Below are 25,490 nucleotides of genomic sequence, written 5' to 3'. Positions count from 1 at the left end.
CTCCTGGTTCTGATGAGAGCCATTTTCTGTTTGTTGGAGTGGAGAACTTCTTGGATTATAGCACAAATTTGGAGTATTTTACTTAACTAATTGTAATTTGCCTTTTCAAAGGGGTTCCCTACTGCCTTAAGGAGAGCTATTTTTTGCTTGGATGATCTGCATTTTGAAAAAATGAATGCTAGTGCTTCAGAACAAAAAAGAATCACTACTGAATATCTTCCCTCCTTGTTTTATTTTTCAGAGTAGGCCACAAGATGAGCATTTCTTGCCAGTCTAATTTGCATTTGTGACAGAGAAAACAAAGGTGAAGGATTAGTAGAAGATAAATTGCTACATTGTATGTTTAGCTTTAGACAATTTAGAAATTTCTGGAAAGGATTCTATGTATATTTTTGGGATTGATTTTTGTCTTTTGATTGATTTCATTTATATGCTCTGTAGACCTTTGCAAATTCTATTCACCGTTAGCAGGGAAATTATGTAAGTCCACAAATTTCTAGGCTGGATTCTTCTGAATGTTATCAGAAGTAGAACAACCTAAAGCAGTTTTAGAATGTGGTTTAGGAAATTATTTTGGGTTATTAAGAGGATACATGCTTTATTTTAATGGTTAGTTTGAATTAGGAAAGGCAACTAGCACATCAGTCCCATCATTTCACAACTATACTTTTTTTTTCATGGGGACAATTAAAGGAAAATACTTTGAGTTAAAGAAAAATACTAAGGTACAGTATTCAGATGTGGCAGAAACCATATTGGTAGTACATGAGTCCTGGTGGCACTGCCCGATAAGCATTGAACTAGAAGGTTGCGAGTTCAAATTCAATAGTTGCTCCACAGGAAAAAGCTAAGGCTCCTGACTTCCATAAAGATTTACAGCTGCAGAAACACTAAATGGGGTTGCTATGAGTTGGAATCATCAACTTGATGTTGGTGGGAATTACTGAGCTGCCTGACCAAGAGCTGATGTCATTTGGGTTTGGGTTCTCTAAAGTACATTACAGCAATGGCTTCTGTGCCTCCTGATTGTTTACTAATCCACAGTCATAAACACATCTGACTTTTCTAGATGTTATAGTATAGCAATAACCACAATCAAATCGCAATTACTACAGTTGATTGAGCAGTACCAAGTTATATATAATGTGCTTACCAAGTTGTGTATAATGTGCTTATTAACCATATCATTGAATCCTCACAAGCTTGTACAATTATTTCTGTTTAAGAGTTGCAGAGAAGTACAGCGAGTTTTCTTTGATTTGGAAACTAAAAAGTTATGTGGTGGATAACATTCCTTGTTCTAGTTTTGTATTATTTAGTTTCTTTCCATAAGTACACCACACTTTTGTGTTTTATTCTTTTGTACATACTGGAGTAAGGTTGTATAGTCTTATTAGATAGATGCTATGCAAAGATGCACAAAGGAAACCAATAATAAATCTACGGAGCACTTAATTTGGACCAGCATTGCTAAATGTACCACTGAACCGGAAAGGGTTAAACTGCACAGGTCCACTTATATGTGGACTTTTAGAAAACCCCTATGATACATGATTCAAATAGTCTATACTTTAGTTTGTCCCTCCAGCTAACTGCATATGTCAGTAAGAAGAGATCTCTCACAATTCATATATATTTTTCATTGTCTTTATTGCAATACTATAAACCTTGAAGAACGCCAAGGAACCCATATGAAATGCCAATAGTGATGCTTGAATGCTAACAAGAAGTAGAAAAAAGTCATGACATTATAAGACAAAGTTGAATTGCAGGTTATGTATTTTAGATAGAGGTTTGCAGGTACAGTTCCTCTGTGTTTCCAGATAAATAAAGTCAACATGAGGATCATCATTAAAAAAAAAAGTGTAACGTCATTGCAGCTATGCCAGCAGGTGCAAAACCTTGCTCCTTTTACAGAAAATGTTTTTCTCTTGTACTGAAAATATAACTTTTTGCAAGAGTGCAGTATATAACACATAAAATGTACAAAATAAGGGTTAATTAACTGCTTATGTTATTGGTAAGGTCAGCAGTAGGCTAAGTTAAGCTTGTGGAGAATCAAACTTTATATGCGGATTTTCAATTATGCTGGGGTTGACCCTGTTGTTCAAGAAGGCAAATGTGTAAACTAATTGCCTAGAAACATTTAGTGATGGTTAGACTTACTTCTAATGAACAAAGAAAATATAAACAGAGAAATGGAATGTCCAGTATAAGACATGAAAAAAATAATTTATAAATTATTAGGGCTTATGAGGGAGGTAGGGTGGAGGACAGAATGGGGGCGAAAAAGAGGAGCCAGTACCAAGGGCTCAAGTAGAAAGAAAATGTTTTGAAATTGATGGCAACAAATGTACAAATGTGCTTGACACAATGGATGGATGTATGAATTGTGATAAGAGTGGTATGAGCCCCCAATAAAATGATTTTTTAAAATAGAAAGAAATGGAATGTCATTTAGAGACTGTTGTTGTTAAGTGTCATAGAGTCCATGCTGACCCATGATGAACCTAGAAACAACAGAACAAAACACTCCCCAGTCCTGTGCCATTTTCACAATTGTTCCTGTTTTCAAGCCCATTGTTGAAGCCACAGTGTCAATTCATCTTATTCAGGGTTTCCTTCTTTTTGCTGCCCTTCTTCTTTAGTACCAAAGGAGCCCTGATGGCATAGTGGTTACACCTTGGGCCTCTAACCCCGAGGTCAGCAATTCCATACCATCAGCTGCTCTGCAGGAGAAAGACTAGACATTCTACTCCCATAAAGAATTATAGCCTTGGAAGCTCACAGGGTCAGTTCTATGCTGTTCTATAGGGTCACTACGAGTCGGAATTGCCTCAGTGGCAGGCAGAATGTTAGTCAGTCTACTTTACCAAACATGATTTCCTCCAGGGATTTGTCTCTCCTGACAAAATGTTCCAAGTATGTAAGATGAAGTCTCGCCATCCTTGCCTCCAAGGAGCACTCTGGCCATGCTTCTTTCAAGACAGATTGGTTTGTCCTTTTGGCAGTCCATGGTACTTTCAATATTCTTCACCAGCACCACAATTCAAACACATCAATCCTTCTTCAGTCTTCTTTATTCAACGTCCATCTTGCACATGCGTATGAGGCAACTGAAAATACCACGGCTTGGGTCAGGCCCACCATAGTCCTGAGAGTAACCTCCCTGCTTTTCAACACTCTAAAGACATCGTTTATAATCTAGAGGAAAAGTGTATGTTTCCTCTGGTTCTTTAATGCTTCCTTCCCTCCACTATCATGACCTCAATTCTACCTTACAAATCTGGTTAGACCAGAGCTTGTACGCTACTACAGATAAGAACTCACAACACAGTGAATCCAAGACAGATAAACCCCTCAGAACCAATAATGAGAATAGAGATACCAAGAAGGGAAGGGGAAGGTGGGGTAGAAAGGAGGAACCAATCACAATGATCTACATATAATCCCTTCCTAATTGGATGGACAACAGAAAAGGGGGTGAAGAGAGACAGCAGTCAGTGTAAGACATGGGGGAAATTTTACAGACAGATAGATATAATCCAATCACAGTCAACATTGTACTTCAAGGTAGTTCTTTCAATGCCCTTTTTGACAATGAGTGCAATGCTATTCCTCTTGCTTGTGTCATTCCTGACCTAGTAAATCATATTATTTCTGATTTCAAATGGCCAATGCCAGTCCATTGTAGCTCACTAATGCCTAGTATATCGATCTTTATGCATTACATTTTTGACGACTTCCAATTTTCATAGATTCTTACTTCATATATTCTAATTTCGGACTATTAGTAGATTTTTGCAGCTATTTCTTCTTACCTTGAGTTGTACCTCATCAGCAAATGAAGATCTTGAAGGTTCCACTTCCACAGGCTTTACCTGACTCATGTCACCATGAGAAAAACAGCTTCCTCCTCAGTCACTTTGAGTGTCTTGAGACCAGAAGCCCATCCTCTGCCACTAACTCCAACAATGTTTGGCTTTTATTCACTAGGCCTTCAGTATCTGACAGTGTTTCTTTCAATTTCATGCATAACTTTTTTAGTGGCTATTTCCTTTGAAGTGGGAAGCCAATTCCTTCTTTTTAGTCTGCTCTAAGTCTGGAAGCTCTGTTGACCCCTGTTCTCTTTGTTTGTCCCTATTGGCATTCTAAATACCAGTGACATAGCTTCTAGCATTACAGCAACACAAGTCACCACAACAAACTGATAGACAGGTGGTTGCACTTAGAGATTGCTCACTGCCATCAAGTCGATGCTGACTCATAGAGACCCTAAAGGGCAGGATAGAACTGTCCCTGTGACTTTCCAATAATGCAGTTCTTCACAGGAATAGAAAGTCTCCTCTTACTCTTGTGGAACGTCTGGTGGTTTTTCCAACTGCTGATCATGCAATTATCAGCCATATTAGATTAGGTTAGAAAAACCAGCAACTTCCATCTGGTTGCACTCTCTCTGTATAGCTTTTCTTGTTTGCTTGGTCTGATGAAGCCAGCTGCAATGTTATGAGATACCATATGAAGATGCCCACATGACAAGAAACTGAGGGCAACCTTTAAAACAGCCAATGAGGAGCTAAGGCCCTCGATTCCACAACCCAGAAGGATCTGAATCCTGCCAACAGCCTGTTGTGTGAGCCTGAAAGTGGATCTCTTCCCCAGTCATGCCTTGGAGTGACTGACGCTCTGAGCTGAGTGTTTAACTGCAGCTTATGAAAGACCCGAAGCCAGAGGGCCCAGACAAGCCACATATACAAAGTATAGTGAAAAGTAACATTATTTGGGGCCATGAAGTCTTTTTGGTAATTTGTTACACAAAAGTATCTATATAATATAAAGAGTTTATACTTTTTTATTAATTGGATTAATACATATATCAAATCATACCATGGTTCAATCATGTCCAGCAAAACTGTACATTTGCTACCACAATAATTTTCCAAATATTCTTTTGATATATGGACTCCTTTGCATCATCACATAATCACCCCACCACTCCCTCCTGGCCCTCCTTCCCCCAAAACCCTTATTCCAATTGTTAACTCTATAGGTTCATCAATCCTGGTTTTCATACCCCAAAAAATGAACAGAAAAAAAACCATACTGCAACTTCAAGAGGGTGACCCTTAATGACATAACACACCCAAGATATCCCCTAATATTGTTTTGTTGATAAAACAATACAACCCCAAATTACATAAGATTTTGGAAACCAGTTCAGGTCTAGCATGCATCCTAGGGGGAATCTGCTTAAAAGTTTTAACTGTTCAAGTCAGGCTTCGGCCTTTGATCTTCTATATTCAACTCACTAATGCACTCCGTTTAGTGACCACTTTCCTCCCATGCCTCAGTTTTGGACAGAGGGAGTTCACCGGTGGTTTATTTCCTGTATCGTTCCACCAATGAATATTGGGCTCCCACTGTCATCCGTAGCCTTCTGCAAACCAGATTCTCAGATTTAGGCTCTGATACTAATCCCTCCCTTCAACTTTGAATTATATGATTCATAGCCCTTTAGAGACTGATGGTGGTGCGTTTCTTCCATGTGAACTTAGTTGGCATCTCACTTAGATGGCTGCTTTTTTGGAGACAAGTCTTTAAGATCCCAGATGCTATTTTATCTGATAGCTGGGTACCATCTAATTTCTTCACCGCATTTTGCTATAGCACCATCTCCTCTGTGTCAAATTGCTCTTAAATTGGAGCTGGGATTTAGTGTGAGCCCCTAAATCACTCCTGGATCTATGTTTGTTTCTTTGTTTAGTCTTTCAATTTATTCTTACTTGGGAATTAACCCAAATGTCATGTCATTATATAGTTTAATGTCATCAAGCAGAATTGTACTATTGCTTTCATAATCAGTTGCCAAGCATCCAATTTCTTCCTGGGTACCTTGACATCGTCTACCTTTTACTGCCCTCCCTCCCCTGCATACCTTCCCCATCCCCCTTGTTCTACTTGGTATCCTTATAGGTTCATCAGTCCTGGGTTTCATTTACCGAAAAACAGAAAAACTTATTTCACAACTTTAAGAGGGTAATCCCCAACTCCATAGCACCTCTGAAATATACTCTGATATGAGCAAACCAGAATTTGTGCTTTTTATAGTAGCTTTAAAGAACAAGACTTTCTTTTACCAACACTTATGAAAAGTGAAAGTTAAAACTATCTATGCAAGATTACATATTTAAAGAAAAATGAGAGAAACCCTATTTCTTTGTGGAGGTGATAAATACCTCTGTATATTTAAATAGAATGTGTGCTGAAAGGCTACAATTTAAGATACCATTTAAAAATAAGCCATTTTAGGAACTATAACCAATATCTAAAATTGATGAATGCTGAATAAAAAGGACTTTAAATAAAAAGGTCTTGAAATTTCAACAGATTTTGCTCTTAAATACAGATAAAATAGCTCTAACTGTAGCGGCCTGAGGTGACCTGCCAAGATGGTTCGCTACTCACTCGACCCAGAAAACCCTACAAAATCCTGCAAATCAAGAGGGTCGAACCTCTGGGTCCACTTCGAGAACACCCGTGAAACTGCCCAGGCCATCAAAGGCATGCACATCCGGAAAGCCACCAAATACTTGAAAGACGTCACTCTGCAGAAGCAATGTGTGCCTTTCCGATGGTACAATGGTGGTGTTGGCAGGTGTGCCCAGGCCAAACAATGGGGTTGGACCCAGGGTCGGTGGCCCAAAAAGAGTGCTGAATTTTTGCTTCACATGCTTAAAAATGCAGAAAGTAATGCCGAACTTAAGGGTTTAGATGTGGATTCTCTGGTCATTGAGCACATCCAGGTGAACAAAGCCCCCAAGATGCGCCACCAAACTTACAGAGCTCATGGTCGGATCAACCCATACATGAGCTCCCCCTGCCACATTGAGATGACCCTGACTGAGAAGGAACAGATCGTTCCCAAACCAGAAGAGGAGGTTGCACAGAAGAAAAAGATTTCCCAGAAGAAACTGAAGAAGCAAAAACTCATGGCTCGGGAATAAATTAAGTTTAAAATAATAAAAGTTAAAGCACTAAAAAAATACAGATAAAATAAGGTAGAAATAGTGATGTACAATCGTACATAGATGAAAAATTGCCAGAGATTGAAAACTCTTTTATGGTAGTTTTATGAAAGATATTGACTACAGCAGAAAGGATGTCACAAATAATTATAAATATTTATGACTAAATAATTTAAGAAATTTATATGTAATTTTTAAAAGGTTTGCATTAAACCTGATTGTAACAGATATAAACCACACCAATATAGCTATATACTTAGGTCTATGTCTAGCCAGTGGTTCTTTTTTTTCCTCCCGTCAGCCTAAGCTACGTGTATGAAGTTCTGTTTTATTTTTATTTTTTAAAAAATCATTTTATTGGGGGCTCGTACAATTCTTATCACAATCCATACATCCATCCATTGTGTCAAGAACATATGTACATTTGTTGCCATCATCATTCTCACGACATTTGCCTTCTACTTGAGCCCTTAATATCTGCTGCTCATTTTCCCCCTCCCTCCCCACTCCTCCTACCTCATGAATCCTTCATTGTTTATAAATTATTATTATTTTGTCATATGTTACACTGTTGGATGTCTCCCCCTGCCCTCTTCTCTGCTATCCATCCCCCAGGGAGGAGGCTATACGTAGATTCTTGTAATCAGTTCTCCCTTTCTAGCCCACATTCTCTCCACCCTCCAGGCATCATCACTCTCACCACTGGTCCTGAAGGAGTCATCTGTCCTAGATTCCCTGTGTTTCCAGTTGCTATCTGTTCCTATGTACATCATCTGGTCTAGTCAGATTTGTAAGGTAGAATTGGGATCATGATAGTGGTGAGGAGGAAGCATTTAATAACTAGAGGAAAGTTATATGTTTCATTGTTGCTACCCTGCACCCTGACTGGCTCATCTCCTCCCCACAACCCTTCTGTAAGGGGGTATCCGGTTGGCTACCAATGGGCTTTGAGTCTCCCCTGTGCACTCACCCACATTTACAATTATATGATTTTTTGTTCCTTGATGCTTGATACCGGATCCCTTCGACAGCTCGTGGTCACACAGGCTGCTGTGTTTCTTCCATGTGGGCTTTGCTGCTTCTGAACTAGATGGCCACTTGTTTGTCTTAGAACCTTTAAGACCCCAGATGCTATATCTTTTGATAGTTGGACACCATCAGCTTTCTTTACCACATTTGCTTATGCACACATTTTTCTTCAGCAATCATGTCGGGAAGGTGTGCATCCTGGAATGCCAATTTAATGGAACGTGTTCTTGCATTAAGTGCTTGAGTGGAGGTCCAATATCCATCTGCTGCCATAATACTAAACCTATAAATATATGCACATAGATCTGTTTCCCCACACTCTTATATAAATATATTTACATATGTACATTTCAGTCATTAGACCTCTATAAATACCATTTGGCATCTAGTTATTTCCTCTGTTTCCTTTTACTTTCCTCTTGTCCCACTATCATGCTCAGCTTTCATTTGGGTTTCAGTAGTTTCTCTCGGTTACCTTGCCCTTGCTGAATCTCTACCAGGCCTCTCACACCCTCCTTGCTACTGGTTTTGGATCACTTATTACTCCCCATCCCTGGATTTGTCAGCACCACCTCCTTAGCCCCTCCGCCCCCTCTCCCGTGTCCCTCCAGAACCATTGGTCCTGTTGTTTTCTTCTCCAGACTATTCATCCAGTTTATCTTATCTAGATATAGCTGTAGAGATAATGATATGCACCAAAAATCAATTCATAGCAAGATAGGCGATGAGTGAGAACACAGTGATGATAACAAAAAAGGAAACCCATAGAAGAATAAATTAATTAAAAGAAAAAAATTTTAAAAAGAAAAAAAAAACCTGTAAATAGATCAAGGTCTTATTTTTGATCTTTAGGCATGCCCTTCAGTCAGGTCCAATGGGGTACCTGAGTCTGTCCTTTGTACTCCCAGAGTCTGTCCTTTGTACTCTCTCGGGGGCTCACTGCTCTGCTCCCACGGTTGCTCTGTGCTTTTAGTGGTTTGCCTAGGTGTCACAGGGTTAGTCTGGGCCAGTCCCGGCCCTGAGTCTCCAGTGTTGTCCCCCTTAGGGCCCTGGGCCATCAAGGGATGGTGTGTCTCCTAGTGGGATCAGCCATATTGTCCACTCTGTCCATTGGCTGTTCAGAACAGGGATATCATCCTCCAGGTCTGATGGGCCAGGATGTGCTCCAATCTCTCTCCCTCCCACTTCATTTACTCCCATTTGCTCTGATCAAACATGCCCCTCTCCCCTAGCTTCAGCTTCAGTGCCATCCTCTCAAGTAAATTCTTCTGGGGTGAGGGAAAATTGTCCACGTAGCTGGTATGGGGACTGAGCCCTGAGGCCCCTCCACTGGCTCCCCACTCCTTGCCGGCGCACTGCATTCATCTGGCACTGGCTTTATATCTGGTCCCTCTTTCCCTGTGGAGACACAAACAATACCCTCCCCTTGGGTGGGTCAGTGCCCTATTCCAGCTTCACACATCTTTTTATTTCTTTCCCCTTTCCTCCTTCCACCCCTGTTTTAGTTGGCTACCATACGCACCCCTGGATTTGGTCTGGCCCCTGCCATACTATCTGGACCTCACCCCTGGAGCATTTGTATACAGTAGCTTTTTCCCTGTGCCCCTTTTGCACTTACCTTTCTGTTCTCTCTCTCTCTCTCTCTCTCTCTCTCTCTCTCTCTCTCTCTCTCTCTCATGTGTATATATATATATATATATATATGTATATATATATATATATATATATATATATATATATAAACTTACCTCAGCGGACTCATGTTATACTTGTCCTTTTGTGCTTGGCTTACTTCACTTAGCATATTTCCTCCGGGTCTTCCCATGTGGCGATGTGCTTCATGCATTCATCACTGCTTTTTAGTGATGCATAGTACTCCATTGTATGTATGTACCACAGTTTTTTAATCCATTCATCTGTTGATGGAAATTTGGGTTCTTTCCAACTCCTTGCGATTGTGAACTGTGCCGCAATGAACATTGGAGCACAGATGTCTGGCCGTGGTTTGTTTCTTGCCTCTTCTGTGTATGGTAACTCAATTTCCATCCATCTGAGAAATCGCCAAATCGATTTCCATAGTAGCTGTACATACCTACAGGTCCACCAGCAGTGGACGAGAGTTCCTATCTCACCACAGCCCCTCCAACACTTGTTGCTTTCTGATTTTTGAATTGGGCTATCTTTGAGGGTGTTAGGTGATATCTCATAGTTGTTTTGATTTGCATTTCTCTTATGGCTAATGATTGGGAACCGTTTCTCATATGTTTATTGGCCATTTGGATTTCAGATTTTGTGAAACTTCTGTTCAGGTTCTTTGCCCACCTCCTCAGTGGGCAATTAGTTTTTCTCTTTTTGTAAGCTTGCAAAGTATTGTGGATTTTACTAATAAGGCCTTTGTATGATGTGTCATTGCTAAAGATGTTTTCCCAGTCAGTGGACTCTCTTATTACTCTCTTGGTGAATTATTTCGATGTACACAGGTGTCTTATCTTCAGTATATCCCACTTGTATATTTGTGACTCCTCTGTATTTGTATCCTCCCCTATTTCTTGTAGCCTATGTATTCCCTGTGCCAATGTTCTCAGATTGTCCCAATTCTCTCACTAATGGCCCTAATTGTTTGGGGATTTATCTCAAGGTCTGTGATCCACCTTGAGTTTATTCCTGTGCATGGAGTGAGGTAAGGGTGTTGCTTCATTTTTCTGCATCATTTATTGAAGATGACATCTGCTTACCATTTAATATTTTGGGCCCTTATCAAAGATCCTTTGCCTGTATGCTGATGTTTTTATTTCTGGGTCTTCAGCTCTTTCCATTGGTCTGAATAGCTGTCATTATGCCAGTACCACACTGTTTTGACTACTGTGGCTGTATAGTACTTGCTAAAATCAAGTAGAGCAAGCCCTCCCACTTTGTCCTTCTTGAGGAATTCTCTACTAATTCTGGGCTTCTTCCCTTTCCATATGAAGTTGCTAATATGTTTTTCCAATTCTTTAAAGAAGGATAGTGGTATTTGTATCAGGATAGTATTGAACTTATATAGTGCCTTGGGCAGAACTGACATCTTTACTATATTCAGTCTGCCAATCCACGAGCATGGGATATGCTTCCATTTGTTGAGGTCACTCTTGATTTCTTGAAGTAGTGTTTTATAATTTTCCTCATACAAATCTTTCAGTTTTTTAGTCAGGTATATCCCTACGTATTTGAATTTGTGTTTTAGCCAGTGCTTCTAAAAGAATGACTCCTCACCAATAAGCAGCACCAGGATCAATTGAACATTTCTTAGAATTATAAATTCTGAGACTCGACCACAGATTTAAAGAACCCCAGTGGTTAGACTTTAACCACAAGGTCAGTGGCTCAAACACATCAGCTACTCCTGAAGAGAAAGATGAAGCTATCTACTTCCATAAAGATTTGCATCCTGTCAAGACTTGGAAACTCTATATTGGCTCGTTATGAGACAGAATTCAATGCATTTGTTGGCAGTGAGCTTTAACATTTGGATTCGGAGCCTGTGGCAAGGAAGCATCTGAGTTTCTTAGACTGAGAAAAGTCTTTAAATTTTTAAGACCAAAAAATGTCAAAATTAGTACCTACAGATAATGTACCTGTGATTGGACTAGGAGAGTTCAACTTGAAGCAGAAAACCTTCATAGACCTAAATGTAATCATTGTGCCACTTACCAAGATTCACTTTGTGCTAAAAAGTTCAAAGTGTATCACAGTAGGGACCAGTACCAAACCTAGTCGAATACTTTGGTAGATTATTAGATGTGAACAGTGGAAGCCTGCAAGGTGATAAAGATATTGAGGGCAAAAAATTTATGTGTTTAACATCCAAAGGGGATTCCTACTTCAGGGAACCAGAAAAAAGAGATTGAATAAAATATGTATCTTGTTTGGTTAGTATTATAACACATCTAAACACTGTGAATAGAAGTTTTCAGGAGTATATTCCCAAATATATGGTTGAATTTGACAAATTATGTCTTTGGAAATATCATTTGGCAAGAGAAACTCGCTTATATAGTGACCTTGCTGAAATTAGTTTTCAAGAAATAGAAACAAGAGCCTTAATTAGATTCCTAAAATTTTGGAGATGTCTATTGAATTAAAGATTCTCTGATGGTACATTTTAGGAGGATGAACTAACATTGTATACTTGGCCTTTGTCAGTTTTCATGATGTGAAAGAGGCAATATTGAATTATTGTGCTATGGTTCAGAAAATGTAGCATGAGTTACTGAAATTCCAGAATTCTTTAAGTATCTTAAGTGTTAGTTGTTAGGTGCTTTTGAGTCAGTTCTTACTCATAGTGACCCTATGCACAACAAAGCAAAACTTTCCCTGTCCTGCACCATCCTACTTGAGCCTATTGTTGCAGCCATTGTGCTTTTTTTGTTGTTGTTGCTAACCTGCTTTAACAATCATGATGTCCTTTTCCAGGGACTGGGCTTTCCTGATAACATGTCCAAAGTATGTGAGGCAAAGTCTCACTATCCTCACTTCTAAGGAGCACTCTAGCTATACATGGATTTGTAGATCCGTGTCCGTTGTTGTTAGGTGTTGTTGAGGCAGTTCTGACTCATAGCAACTCTATATACAACAGAATACTGCCTGGTCCTGTGCCATCCTCCCCATTGTTGTTATGTTTGAACCCACTGCAATTATTGTGTCAATCGATATTGTCTTCCTCCTTTTTGGGGGGCGGGGGACAGGGGTCCAGGGTGGTCTCTCCTGATAACATATCCAAATTACATGAGATAAAGTTTTATCATTCTCACTTCTAAGCAGCATTCTGGCTGTACCTTTTCCAAGACAGCTTTCTTTGTTCTTTTGGAATATCACAGTATTTCCAGTATTTCAAATGCATTAATTCTTCTTTGGTTACATGAATATGAGGCAATTGAAAACACTATGACTTGGGGCAGGCACAATTAGTCCTTAAAGTAAAATACTTGTTCTTCAACACTTTAAAGAGGCCTTGTGCAGCAGTTATTCCCAAGGCAGTACATCATTTGATTTCTTCTGCTTCATTGAACATTAATTGTGGATCCAAGCAAAAGGAAATCCTTGATAACTTTAATCATTTCCTTATCACAATTGATTGAGTTGTGAGGATTGTGGTTTTCATTACATTGAGTTTCAATATATGATTTAAATCCTTTCCATATTCAGCAAGCAAGGCTATTAATAGGCCTTCTTTCTATCCTGATTCAGTGTTTTTCTTCCTGTAGTCCAGTTTCTTGAATTATTTGCTCAACATACAGATTGAATAAGTATGATAAAAGGATACAACCCTGAAGCACACCTTTCCTGATTTTAAACTTTGTTCTGTCCACACAACTGTCTCTTGGTCCATGTCCAGATTCCACATGAGCACAATCAAGTATTCTGGAATTCTCATTCTTCTCAATGTTATTCATAGTTTGTTATGACACACACAGTCAAATGCCTTTGCATAGTTAATAAACCACAAATAAACATCTTTCTGGCATTCTCTGCTTTCAGCCAAGATAGAGCTGGTATTAGCTATGATAAGACTCCTGCCATGTCCTCTTCTGAATCCAGCTTGAATTTGTGGCAGCTCCCTGTCAATGTACTGTTAGAATCGTTGTTGAATGATCTTCAGCAAAACTTTACTTGTATGTGGTATTAATGATATTATTTGATGATTTCTACATTCCATTGGGTCACCTAGCTTTGGGATGGGTACAAATATAGATCTCATCCAGCTGGGTAGCCAGGTAGCTGTCATACAAATTTCCTGGCATAGACCAAAGAGTGTTGCCAGTGCTTCTTCAGCTTGTTAAGCATTCCAATTGGTATTCCATCAATTCCATTGTTTTTGCTAATGCTTTCAGTGCATCTTGAACTTCAGTGCAGCATATCACCATTGGTTCTTTTTCATATACTACTTCCTGAAATGGTGGGGTATCAACTCGTTCTTTTGGATAGTGACTGTATTCTTTCCAACTTCTTTTGAAGACTCCTGCATCATTCAATATTTTTCCCATGGAATTTTTCAATATTTCCACTTGAAGCTTGATTTTTTTCCCTTGAGTTCTTTCATTTTAAAATATCCTGAATATGTTCTTCCCTTTTGGCTTTCTAATTCTAAGTCTTTACACATTTCATTGTAATATATGGCAATCCCCTGAATGGTGGAATGTCAACTAGTTCTTTTTGGTACAGTAAATCTGTACTATTTCCATCTTCTTGTGATACTTCCTGCATTGGTCCATATTTGCTCATAGAATCTGTGTTAGTCCAGGTTGACTAGAGAAACAAATCCAGAGACACCTATATGTGTAAGAGAGAACTTTATATCAATAAGTAATTATACATCAATAAAACATCCCAGCCCAGTCCAAATCAAGTCCATAAGTTTGATATTAGCCCATAAGCTCGATATTAACCCATCAATTCCTCTTCAGACTCACACAGCACACGCTAGTGGGTGGAAAGTCGTGTGGGTCCAATGGCAGTGGATGCATCTCCAGGGCTCATGTGGCTTCATGTGGTTTGTTAGCAGGAAGATGAAACAGAGAGAGAGTGTGCCCCACCTGCAAAGAGGAAGAGAGGGAGTTCCCAGAATCCTCATGATTAGGCCACGCCCACAAAGAGATATCTTCAGGCTGTGACCTGACTGATAGGCTAGACTCCACCCCTTCATTATTTTATCAAGTTGACATGAAATTTTGTAGCTCCCACTGAATCTTTCAATATTGCAACTAAAGGCTTAAATTTCTTCTTAAATTCTTTCAGTTCAAGATATACTGAGCATATTCTTTTTGGTTTTCTTACTCTAGGTCTTTACATATTTCGCTATATTATTTTTCCAAATCCAGCTTGAACTTCTGACAGCTCCCTGTGAATGTACTGCTGCAACTATTGTTAGATGAGCTTCAGCAAAATTTTACTTACATATGATATTAAAGATATTTTTCTATAAATTGAACATTCTATTGGGTCTCTTGTCTTGAACTGGGTACAAATAGTTATCTCTTCCAATCAGTTAGCCAAGTAGCTGTTTTCCAAATTTCCTGGCATACAGTGCTTCCAGTGCTTCATCAGCTTGTTGATATTGTTGTTGGTATTCTACCACAATCAGGAGCCTGGCTTTATGCTAATGCCTTCAGTGCAGCTTGGTCTTCTTTGGTACCATCAGTTCTTTATTATATGCTACCTCTTGAAAATGGTTGAATGTCAACCCTTTTTTTATGGTCCAGTGACTCTCTGTATTCTTTCTATAGTCTTCTAATACTGCATCGTTCAGTATTTTGCCCATAGAATCCTTTAGTATTACAACTTGGGGCTCATATTATTTTTTTCCAGTTATTGCAGCTTGAGATATGTTGAGCATATTCTGCCTTTTTCGCTTGCTAACTCTAGGTCTTTGCACATTTCATTATAATACTTTGTCTTCTTGAGCTGTCCTTTAAATTTTTCTGTTTAGCTTGTTAAACTTCATCATTTCCTCCTTTTGCTTTTGCTACTCTATGATTAAGAGCAAGTTTCAGATTCTCTTCTGCCATCCACTTTGACTTTTCTTTCATTTTTTTCTTCCATTTTTTAAAATAACCTTTGGTTTTCTTCATATATGATGTCCATCCACAGCTTGTCAGGTCTTCTGTCATTAGTGTTCAGTGCTTCACATCTGTATTTCATATGGTTATATTTTTGTTCTTGTTGGCTTGTTTAATTTTCTTCAACTTCAACCTGAAGTTGTATATGAACAATTATATAGTTGGCCCTTGACCTTGTTTTGGTTGCTAATATTGAGCATCTACCCACGGATATAGTCAGTTTGAGTCTTATGTATTCTGTCTGGTGAGATTCATTTGTACTATTGACATTTATATTGTTGAAAAAATATTTGCGATAAAGAAGTCTTTGGTCTTACAAAATTCTATCTTGCAATCTCTATCTTCATTTTAATCACCAAAGCCATATTTTCCAACTACTGCCCCTTATTTTTGTTTCCACCTTTCATATTTAATTCGCCAATAATTACCAATACATTCTGATTGCATGTTTGATATGGTAGAATTCTTCAATTTCTTCATCACTAGCTTTCGTGGTTGTTGTATAAATTTTAATAGTTGTTATGGTAACTGGTCTTCTTTCTAAGTATCTAGATATTATCCTATCACATACAATATTTTAACCAGGATCAAACTCCTCAAAAATCTCACTGTTGATTCTGACTCATCGCAAACTGTACTTCAGGATAGACCTTCATATGTTCTTTTAGACCAATGCGATACTATTTCTCTTGAATTTGTCATTCCCAGCATAGTAAACCATGTTAGTCTGATTCAGAATGGCCAATACCAATCCATTTCAGTTCACGAATGCCCAGGCTAGTAATCTTTATGCATTCTATTTAATTTGTGATGGCTTACAATTTTCCTAGATTCATACTTTGTATAGTCCATATTCTGATTATTATTGATGTTTGAGATTGTTCTCATTTTGAGTCATGCCCTATCATCAAGTGAAGGTCCTGGAAACTTTACTCCATCCATGTTATTATGACTGACTGAGTCCTTCCCCAGCCATATTTAAGTGTCTTTGAACCTGAGGGACTCATCTTTCAGCACAGTATCTGACAATATTCCAGTTATTCATAAGGTTTTCCGTGACTAATCCTTTAGAAGTGGACAGCTTATTCCTTCTTTGTAGTCTATGCTTAGTCTGGAGCTCAGCTGAAATTGGTATCACAGCAACACACAAGCTACCACAGTATGACAAACTGCCAGATAAAATTAACAAAGTATATGTTGTTGTATGTTGTATGATAGTTGTATGTCTAATTAGCTGGGACATTATTCTCAATAGTTTGGCATTCATTATGTAATCATTCCCCATGATGATACCTAATATAATGTAATCACTTTCATGCTAAGATTTACTATGAGTTGTCAGTCAATTGGAAAATGTCCCTAGAGTGTTTGGTTTGATTCATATATATATGAGGGGGGCACCTTCCCCCCCAAAACCTGATAAAGGCTCTCCTGGACAGAGCTTTCATAGTACACATTTTTCCTGGTAGCGAGCATTGAGCAACTCACTCTGAGTGTACCCAGTGGCATCACCTGGGAAGGTTCTCTCTGGTCCCAGTGATTTTTTTTTTCATAAAAGCTGTTTCGCTCAAACCTTGTTTTTGTGGTGGCCGATTTAAGAGAACAGCTTGCAGCTGTGAAATTTGGTTTCCTGCTCAGGGAAAATGCCGCAGAAACTGTTGTGATGTTAAACACAGCTTAACAAGACAGCGCTATGAGATCAACTAAAGTGCACAAATGGTTTTATTATTTCAAAAAAAGGTGAAATGTTTATTGATGACAAATCTGATTTTGGACATCTGACAACTTACCAAATGGACAAAAAAATTGACAAAATTTGTGCACTTGTGCTCCAAGACTGATGGTGGAACATTGAAGCAATGGGGCTCTGGACTATCTTGGAACTCGGTTCGGAGAATTTTAATGTAAGATTTGGGAATGAGAAGGATTGCTGTGAAATTTGTGCCTCAATTTCTGACTGACCAGGAGAAAGAGTGTCCAGGGGAAACATCCTGTGCTTTGAAAGAACAGCTCCGAAGAAACCCAGACTTTTTTTACAAGGTCATTACTGGTGACAAGACATGGTACTATTCTTACCAACCCTTAAGCAAACATCACTCCAGCCAGTAGAAGACGCCATCGTCATCTCATCCGCCAAAAGCTTGTCAAGTGAAATCAAAGATCAAGACGATGTTCTTTTTTTTTTATGTGAGGGGGATAGTCCTTTGGGAGTTCATTTCACCAGGCCAGACTTAGTCATGCTTTCTATTTAGAGGTTCTGAAAAGATTACATCACAGTGTACGACAAAAAAAGGCCTAATTTGTGGCAGACGGTGGATTGGTTTTGCCACACGACAATGCACCTGCTCACAGTCATCTCAGTGTGCCAACTTTTGGCAACAAAAGTAGTAAGCTCCTCTTGCCCCACACATCTTAATCCCCTGACCTCACTTGGTGTGACTTCTTTTTTGTTTCCGTGAATGAAGAGGGACATGAAAGGGCAGTAATTTGACAACCTGGAAAGGCGAAGAAAAAAATGAGGGAGGTGCTGTCAGCCATCCAAATAGATGTGCTTGAAAAATGTTTCCAAGAATGGAATCACAAATTTGACAAATGCATTAAGTGTAATGGAGAATACTTTGAAGGATTTTTTGTTTAAAAAAATAACACATAGCTTTGAAAAAATAATTTCACTTTTCTTGGAGGTAGCCCTCTCGTAGGTGTATACATATAAAATTTAACACTCTTTATCTTTTTGCTGGAGCTGGATTCTGCATTTGACTCATCATCATCTGTTCATCAATTCTTTGTACTTAAACCAGTGGCCTGCCATATTGTCTGCCCATCTTCAGAGTTGTTAGTCTCTGCATCCTGTGAGTGAGCAGCCTGACATCTTATTTGCAATACTGGATTTCATTCACCACCATAATCATCAGCCTACTGTCTGACATGCCAGTCCTGAGTTTGTCAACCCTTACAGTTACATGAGCCAGGAGAATCCTCCAGCCTGACATCTGCCCCTTTGGACTTAGAATATGTGAATCTCTGCAACAGCATGTAATATTTCCTTGAAATAAATGTTTTTCACTCTGTCTCTGCTGCTATGCTGTTCTCATTCTCTCTCTCTCTCTCTCTCTCTCTCTCTCTCTCTCTCTCTCTCTCTCTCTCTCTCTCTCTCTCTCTCTCTCTCCATACACACACACACACACACACACACACAAATGTACTTGAAAAGGTTGATGGAAAAACTCTATTGAAGAATTATGCTCACCTAAGTTTCAGTGGTTTTGCTTCTGTAGAGTGGCCAGCCAAAGGGAATATAATCTGAAAATGGTTTATGAGCCTCTACAGAAGCAGACAGTTTCTCCTGTAGAGTGTTGGTGGTTTAAAACTGCCAGCTTTGCAGTTATCAGCCCAGTGCCTAACCCACAGCTTTACCAAGGCTCTTAAGATAGTGGAACAGTACCTTAAATTCCTAACACAAACCAAAAAAAACCCCACTATGATGGTTGAGACTGGAGATACCCTAAGGATAAGTTTTCTGAGATATTCTCTAAATCTTGAATGAAAAATAACCCTGGAGATTACCTTATAGCCTAGTAACAGATTGGCTAAAAAAACATAATGAATACCACTTGTAATTATGTGCTCATTTGAAACCAAATGGTTAAGAATAACTTTAAAACCAAGATGAAAATGTAAGGGGTCAGGGAGCTACATTAACAGAAAGGCAATAAACAAAACATAAATAATGAGATTGTTCATGTGTTGTGAAGAAAGTATCCAATATAATAAGTCATTTGTATAGAAATTGTTGAATGAGAACCTAAGCACAAGAAAATATTGGGTTAAAAAAGCATAAGGTGGAGAAAGACCATCAAATAATTTAAGTAAGAAGTGGTAGACCTGTGGAAATTATTTGAGCCATTGGTAAAGAGTGGAAGTAAGATTGTCTAGACAAGAAGGAACTAGGTATGCTCTTTGAGTTGGGTAGTTAGGAAACAACCTTGCTAGTGGGTTATTGGGGAGTTATGAGAAAGAGCTTTGAAATTTTTATTGTATTGTTTCTTATACCTACTCTAGAGTATACAGTGTCTTTCCTGGATACAAATGGTTGACAGCTAGACTACTAATTCATATCTATCCAGAGACACATTGGAAGACAGGTCTGATGATCTCCAAAAGATCACAGCCTTGAAAGCCCTATAGAGCAGTTCTACTTTGTATATATGAGGTCACTATGTGTCAGAATCAACCTGTCAGCAACTAACAAAAATCACCCCAGAATAGATAGGTTTATACCTAGAATTGTGAGACCTTTTATGTAATCTTGGTTATGCTGTAAATTATCCAAGTATCTATGTAAAGGTATTTATCCTCTCCAGTAAAAACAGTACATTAGATTAGATCTGTAGTTTTTAATTGGGGGTGGGCATCAGAAGTTGCTTAACTCTAGTTTGAAATACAGGTGTTCTGATCACACTCAGGAAATTGCTTCAGAAGATCTAATGTGAAGATAGTGAAATTTTAAAATGGTTTGAAGGTTATTCTGATTCAAACTCCTAGTGTTTTACGAACTATCATGTTAGCTAAGAATCACTAGTCCTTGAATTTCTGAAGTTAAAGTGATTTGGAAGGTGGCTTAATCAGTTTCAAGCCAGCTAGTGGTAATTGACTTTGGTGTTGATATACCATGCTTCGTACTGTGCCTGGTACTGGGTAACTAGATGCTCAACCTTTGGTTACCATCATCACTGCCTTTTACACATACACACTTAAAATTAATTAGTAAATTAAACTTAAAGTAAATTAAAAATTTTAAAATTAAGTAAATTAAACTTAACTCACTGCCATTGAGTTGATTCTGACTCAGCAAACTTGTAAGACAGAGTATAACTGCCGCTGTGCATTTTCAAGAATGTTTATAAAAGTAGAAAGCCTCATTTTTCTCCCTTAGAGTGGATGGTGATTTTGAACTTTATAGGTTAGAGCCCCTGAATCATAACTCTATGCAAAAGTATGTTGACGATAGGAGAGAGGATTTTTACTCCCTTACCTGATTAACAAATGCAAACATTTTTTTACCCCTAACCTCTTGTTTGACCTAATGTATGAAATGACTATCTCCTCTGACTAGATTCTCTTTCATAGCCTAATGCACTTAAACACCTGTTAGACTCCAGAAAACTACTATACAAGGGGTACCCCCTTCTGCCTCCCAAAAAGAAAAAAAAAACTCCACTGGGGGGAGTTTCATAGTACACATTTTTCCCCAGTAGGCGACCATCAAACAACTCACTCTGAGTTAGTGCACCCAGTGGTGTCACCTGGGAAGGTTCTCTCTGGTCACAGAGAATTATTTTGTGAAAGCAATTTTGCTAGAACCTCGTTTTTTGTGATGGTTGATTTAAGAGAACAGTGTGCAGCTGTGAAATTTTGTTTTTAGCTTGGGAAAAATTTACACTAACAAAACCACAGAGACTTTTAATTTGGGTTAGAGAAAGAGAAAAACCTAGAACTCAAACACGTTGCATGGAGTTTGTAGCAGGGCAGCTGCTTTCATATTAAAACTTCATAGAAATACGGAAATTCTAACAGAAGTCATAGAGCTTATCTATAAAATTTTGTAAAACTTTTCTGTAAATTAAGTGAAATATAAGTTAATTGTTATCAAGCCAGAAGTAAACAATGCTGGTTTATTTCTTCCACAAACAGTGCATATTGGTCCCTAGGTGAAAGTGTCTGCTTAAAAACAAACTGGAGATATCATTTTCCTTTTCATTTGTGAAGCTTACTTAGTTTACCAGAGCAGTGTTTAATCTTCCTCTGCTGGTCCAGCCAACAGAACTGTGCTGAAGGTGGACCATCCAAATTACTAGGTCTATTATCTAATGATGCTTTCTTGGTCTCATGTGGATCTGTCTTATTCCAAATGCCATGCAACAGACTCAGTTAAAGTGTGAGCCAATTAATGACGTTTTATGGAGAAGCATAATCAACCCATGCCCTCACACCCCAGCTTTTCCAACATTTAAATTTGCTGTTGCCTAAATTAAAATTTCCCGTGTCTGCTATGGGATTCTGTTCAATTCTATGATTTGAGCTTACAGCTATATCTATTGCACAGATTGGGTAATGGAGCACTAAACTTTTATACTTGAAGATGAAAGGCTAAAGTGTGCATTTCAGCCACAAATCTAGAATAAACTGTCTTGCTATATGTCAGCTTTGAAGAGATTGGAGGGGGGAAAAAGCATAATCTTTCTCATTGAAGAATGGAAAGCCTCTTGAATCATGAGCCAGAGCGTTCTTGCTGCCAGCACCTTAGACTTCTAGACTCCACCCCTACGCTTATTTATCAAGTTGACGTGAAATTATGTAACTACTACAGCTCAGTTGCCCAATACATGGTATAAAGGAAGTAAGACAGTAAAGTACTCATTCCCACCTTACCTTTGGGGATTTGATGGGGATTTATTTTATTCTTCCCTTCAAATTCACATCTCTGGAACTCTTTACAGTTAGTTTAAAATCTATATTTATCCCAATCTATGACTGGTGGACTAGGAGTCTACGCTTGAGCTCTGGTGTTGCCTGTTTCTTGACTGGGCCTCAGTTTCCCCAAATAAAATCTGGGAGGTAGAGCAGATCTGTTCTAGTGTTGCTCCCATTTATCCGCTCTAACAACAATCCTCTTTCTTATTAGTGATAATGACTGTTGAATATGACCTTTCAGCTGTACCACCTGATGATGGTAAAAATTCATGTCACTGGACCACTAGCACTCTCTACAGAGATGCAGAGATACTTTAGTTCTTCAGTGTTTTAATTTTTTTTGCAAAAATTTTCCTGTGCCTTTAATTATTAAAAAACCCCAAAGATTTATTTTCTATTCATAAGCAGACTGCAGAGAATTTGCTTTCTTTTCAGTAGCACTTCTTCATTAAAGGCTTAGGTGTTAATAGAAGTTCAGACTCATCACTGAAATGACTTGTTCAAGCTAGTGAAAAATCTGGAAAATGAAATACTTCAAAATATGTATTGACATATATTTTGCTAGTGGAAAAAAAATTAATTGCTTTAAATAAGGTCATGCACGAAGGGGCTTCAAAATGTGTGTGGTAAAATGGTTAGTCATAAACTTTTGAAATCCCCCTAGTATGAGTGATCTTACTAGGGTCTTTCTGAAGTCTTATTTAGTAATATACTAACTTATACTCTTATCCTATCTCTAAATGTATACTTTAAGTTAACTTAAATTGAGTTATTAAATTTCAAATAAGTGGAGGTTGAACTAATAGCTGTCGTGAAGTATCTTAGTTACCTTAGACACTTGCTTCCATTAAACTCTTAATTATTAATTTTAAATACCAATTGTTTCACTGGCTGTTATCCTGTGTCTGTTTCCTGGCGGCATAGTAGTTATATGTTGCGTGGATCTTATCAGCAGTTCAAAACTACCAGCAACTCTATGGGACAGGGCTTTCTGACCCTATTAAGCAATTACAGTCCAGAAACCCACAGGGAGTCACTACAAGTCTATTTCCACATAGAAGTTTTTTATCCTTAGCTACCCTGTCAAGATTGTTCTAAGGATAATATATGTAAAGTACAGAGCACATAGACTATACTTATTAGTAAACAGTAACTTTATTATACTTATAACAAAGGTGGAATGCTTATTATATTGTATTTTTAATTTTCATATATAATCATAAATTTTAACAAACTATACATGTTTATTAATCATTTTATTGAGGGCTCTTACAGATCTTATAACAATCCAAAATTCAATTGTATGAAACACACTTGTATGTGCTTCTTTTCTTCCCTACCCCAGGTCTTTGAGGACCACCATGTGGAAGCAGTAACTTTTTTTTTAGGGGAAATAGTTTCCATGGCCTTCTTGTCCATGACTCTGAATATGCTCTCTACAATATTCCCTCTTACTGGGGCCAGACTTCAACCCAGTGCTCCACGACAAGAATGCAACACACTGACAGGGAACCAATAGAAAGGCCTGAGGGACCAGCCCCATTACCAACTAAGTGGACAGCCCTTCTTTCCCCACACCCACCCCCACTCCCCGAAGAATTCACTTCAGAGAACAGCACTAAAGCTACAGCTCAAGGCAAGGGATTTATCTGATCAGAGTACACAGGAGCCAATGAGGGGCAGACTGGGAAGAGTGAAGCACATTCTGGCCCACCAAGCCCTGAGGAAAATATTTCTGCTCAGAGCAACCAAAGTACAAAGAGGACCATAGGGCCAGCTCCACCATGAGACACAATGTTCCTAATTGACCCATAGCACCACGGGGGACAACACTGGAGACACACGGTGGGAATTGTGCGGCCCTGAGCCCAGCACACCGAAGTCAGACACTGGGGGCATGCAACAGAGCAGTAAGGGGAACAGAGCAATGAAGCCCACAGGGAATATAAAACATAGACTGGTTCCAGGGCATGGCGCCCCATCAGACTCGATTGGAAAACACTCGGAAAGAACAACAAATAGATCTTGAACTATTTTATTTATCTTGAACTTTTGTTATGGTTGTTGTTGTTGCCTTTTTGGTGTTGTTGTAGCTATTTTTTTATTTTCTATTGTTGCTTCATTGTGCTCCTCCTTGTGTCTGTGCATGTTGTTGTCACTGCATATCTATCTGGATGGGATAGGCGGGATAAACAAGCCTGAAGAGAGAACAAGGGGATGACATGGGAGAGGGGAAGGCGAGGGCGTGGGGGATGGAGAAAGGTGTTAACAAATCCAGGGACTAGTGAGTGAAAGTGAATGACTAGAAGGATGTAGGAGGTCTGGCAGGGCTGGATCAAGGACAATGTAACCAAGAGAAATTCCTGAAACCCAAATGAAGGTTGAACATGATAGTAGGACAGAAGGAAGGTAAAAAGAAATAAAGGAAAAAACTAAGAGGTAAAAGGCTTTTATAGATATCTAAACACAGGCATATACATATATAAATATAGTTATATATGATGATGGGGAAATAGATCTATGTACATATATTTATAGGTTTAGTATTAAGGAAGCAGATGGACATTGGGCCCCTACTCAAGTACTCCCTCAACACAAGAACACTTTGTTCGGTGTCCTCTGGGTCGAGCCCAGGGCGCCCGGCGATGTGAGTCATGAGCACGACGTGGACGCTGTCCCCGGAGCCGGAGCCGCTCCCGCCGTCGACCGGGCCCCTGGTGGGCGCGGGCCTGGACGCGGAGCAGCGCACTGTGTTCGCCTTCGTGCTCTGCCTATTCGTGGTGCTGGTGCAGCTGATGGTCCCCTGCATGCGCATCCTGCTGGACCCCTACAGCCGCATGCCCGCCTCGTCCTGGACCGACCACAAGGAGGCGCTTGAGCGCGGGCAGTTCGACTAAGTGCTGGTCTGAGTGCGGGCGCGTCCCCGGCCGGCCTCCGCGGGTCTCCCAGAACCCCGCCCCACGGCCCCAACCTCCCCTCGCACCCTTCTGATGCCCGTCGCCACCGAGCGGAAGCCCGCCCTCATGCCCTGCCCTGTCCTCTCCACCTCTCACCAGCATGGCTAGCCCCCCACTCAAATCCTCAGCTGGGAGCGCCCCAAGCGTGCAGGTGGCTTTGCTCTGCCCTGCCAGCAGGCATGAGTGCCAGCGTGTTCCTGGGGCTCGGAGCCCTGCCGTGCCCCCTCCGCCCTGCCCTCATATCCCCCTTAGGTGTTAGGCAGCCACGTCTGAGCCCACGGAGTGGACGTGCATGCCGCTGTGCATCCAGCCTGCCCCGGAGATGGAGCCTTGGGCCAGCGTCCCGCCCAGGGAACGACCACAGTCGCTGCTGTGCCCGGGACACATCCAGGCCTCGGTGAGCGTTGGCA

General features: G+C 39.6%; 2 protein-coding genes across 2 annotated transcripts in view; both read left to right on the top strand.

Moving 5' to 3' along the window:
- Positions 1-25,490, top strand: part of FAM120C (family with sequence similarity 120 member C) — a gene marked incomplete at its 5' end in the record, with an annotated part of 57,524 nt that overhangs the window by 3,113 nt on the left and 28,921 nt on the right. The window contains 2 exon segments of the mRNA XM_075538374.1: positions 23,473-23,501; positions 23,504-23,566. Of these exon segments, the coding sequence (XP_075394489.1) occupies positions 23,473-23,501; positions 23,504-23,566 (92 nt within the window).
- LOC142434918 (cortexin-1-like) lies at positions 24,778-25,020 on the top strand. The gene has a single exon (XM_075539502.1). It carries the CDS (start codon positions 24,778-24,780, stop codon positions 25,018-25,020), a length of 243 nt encoding a protein of 80 aa, XP_075395617.1.

This window comes from Tenrec ecaudatus, chromosome X (genome assembly GCF_050624435.1).
Source record: "Tenrec ecaudatus isolate mTenEca1 chromosome X, mTenEca1.hap1, whole genome shotgun sequence".
Taxonomy (NCBI): domain Eukaryota; kingdom Metazoa; phylum Chordata; class Mammalia; order Afrosoricida; family Tenrecidae; genus Tenrec; species Tenrec ecaudatus.
This window is presented reverse-complemented; position numbering and strand designations above follow the sequence as displayed.

What these genes read in the sequence shown, in the direction of transcription:
- LOC142434918 (XM_075539502.1), top strand. Translation starts at nt 24,778, where the DNA reads ATGAGCACGACGTGGACGCTGTCCCCGGAGCCGGAGCCGCTCCCGCCG.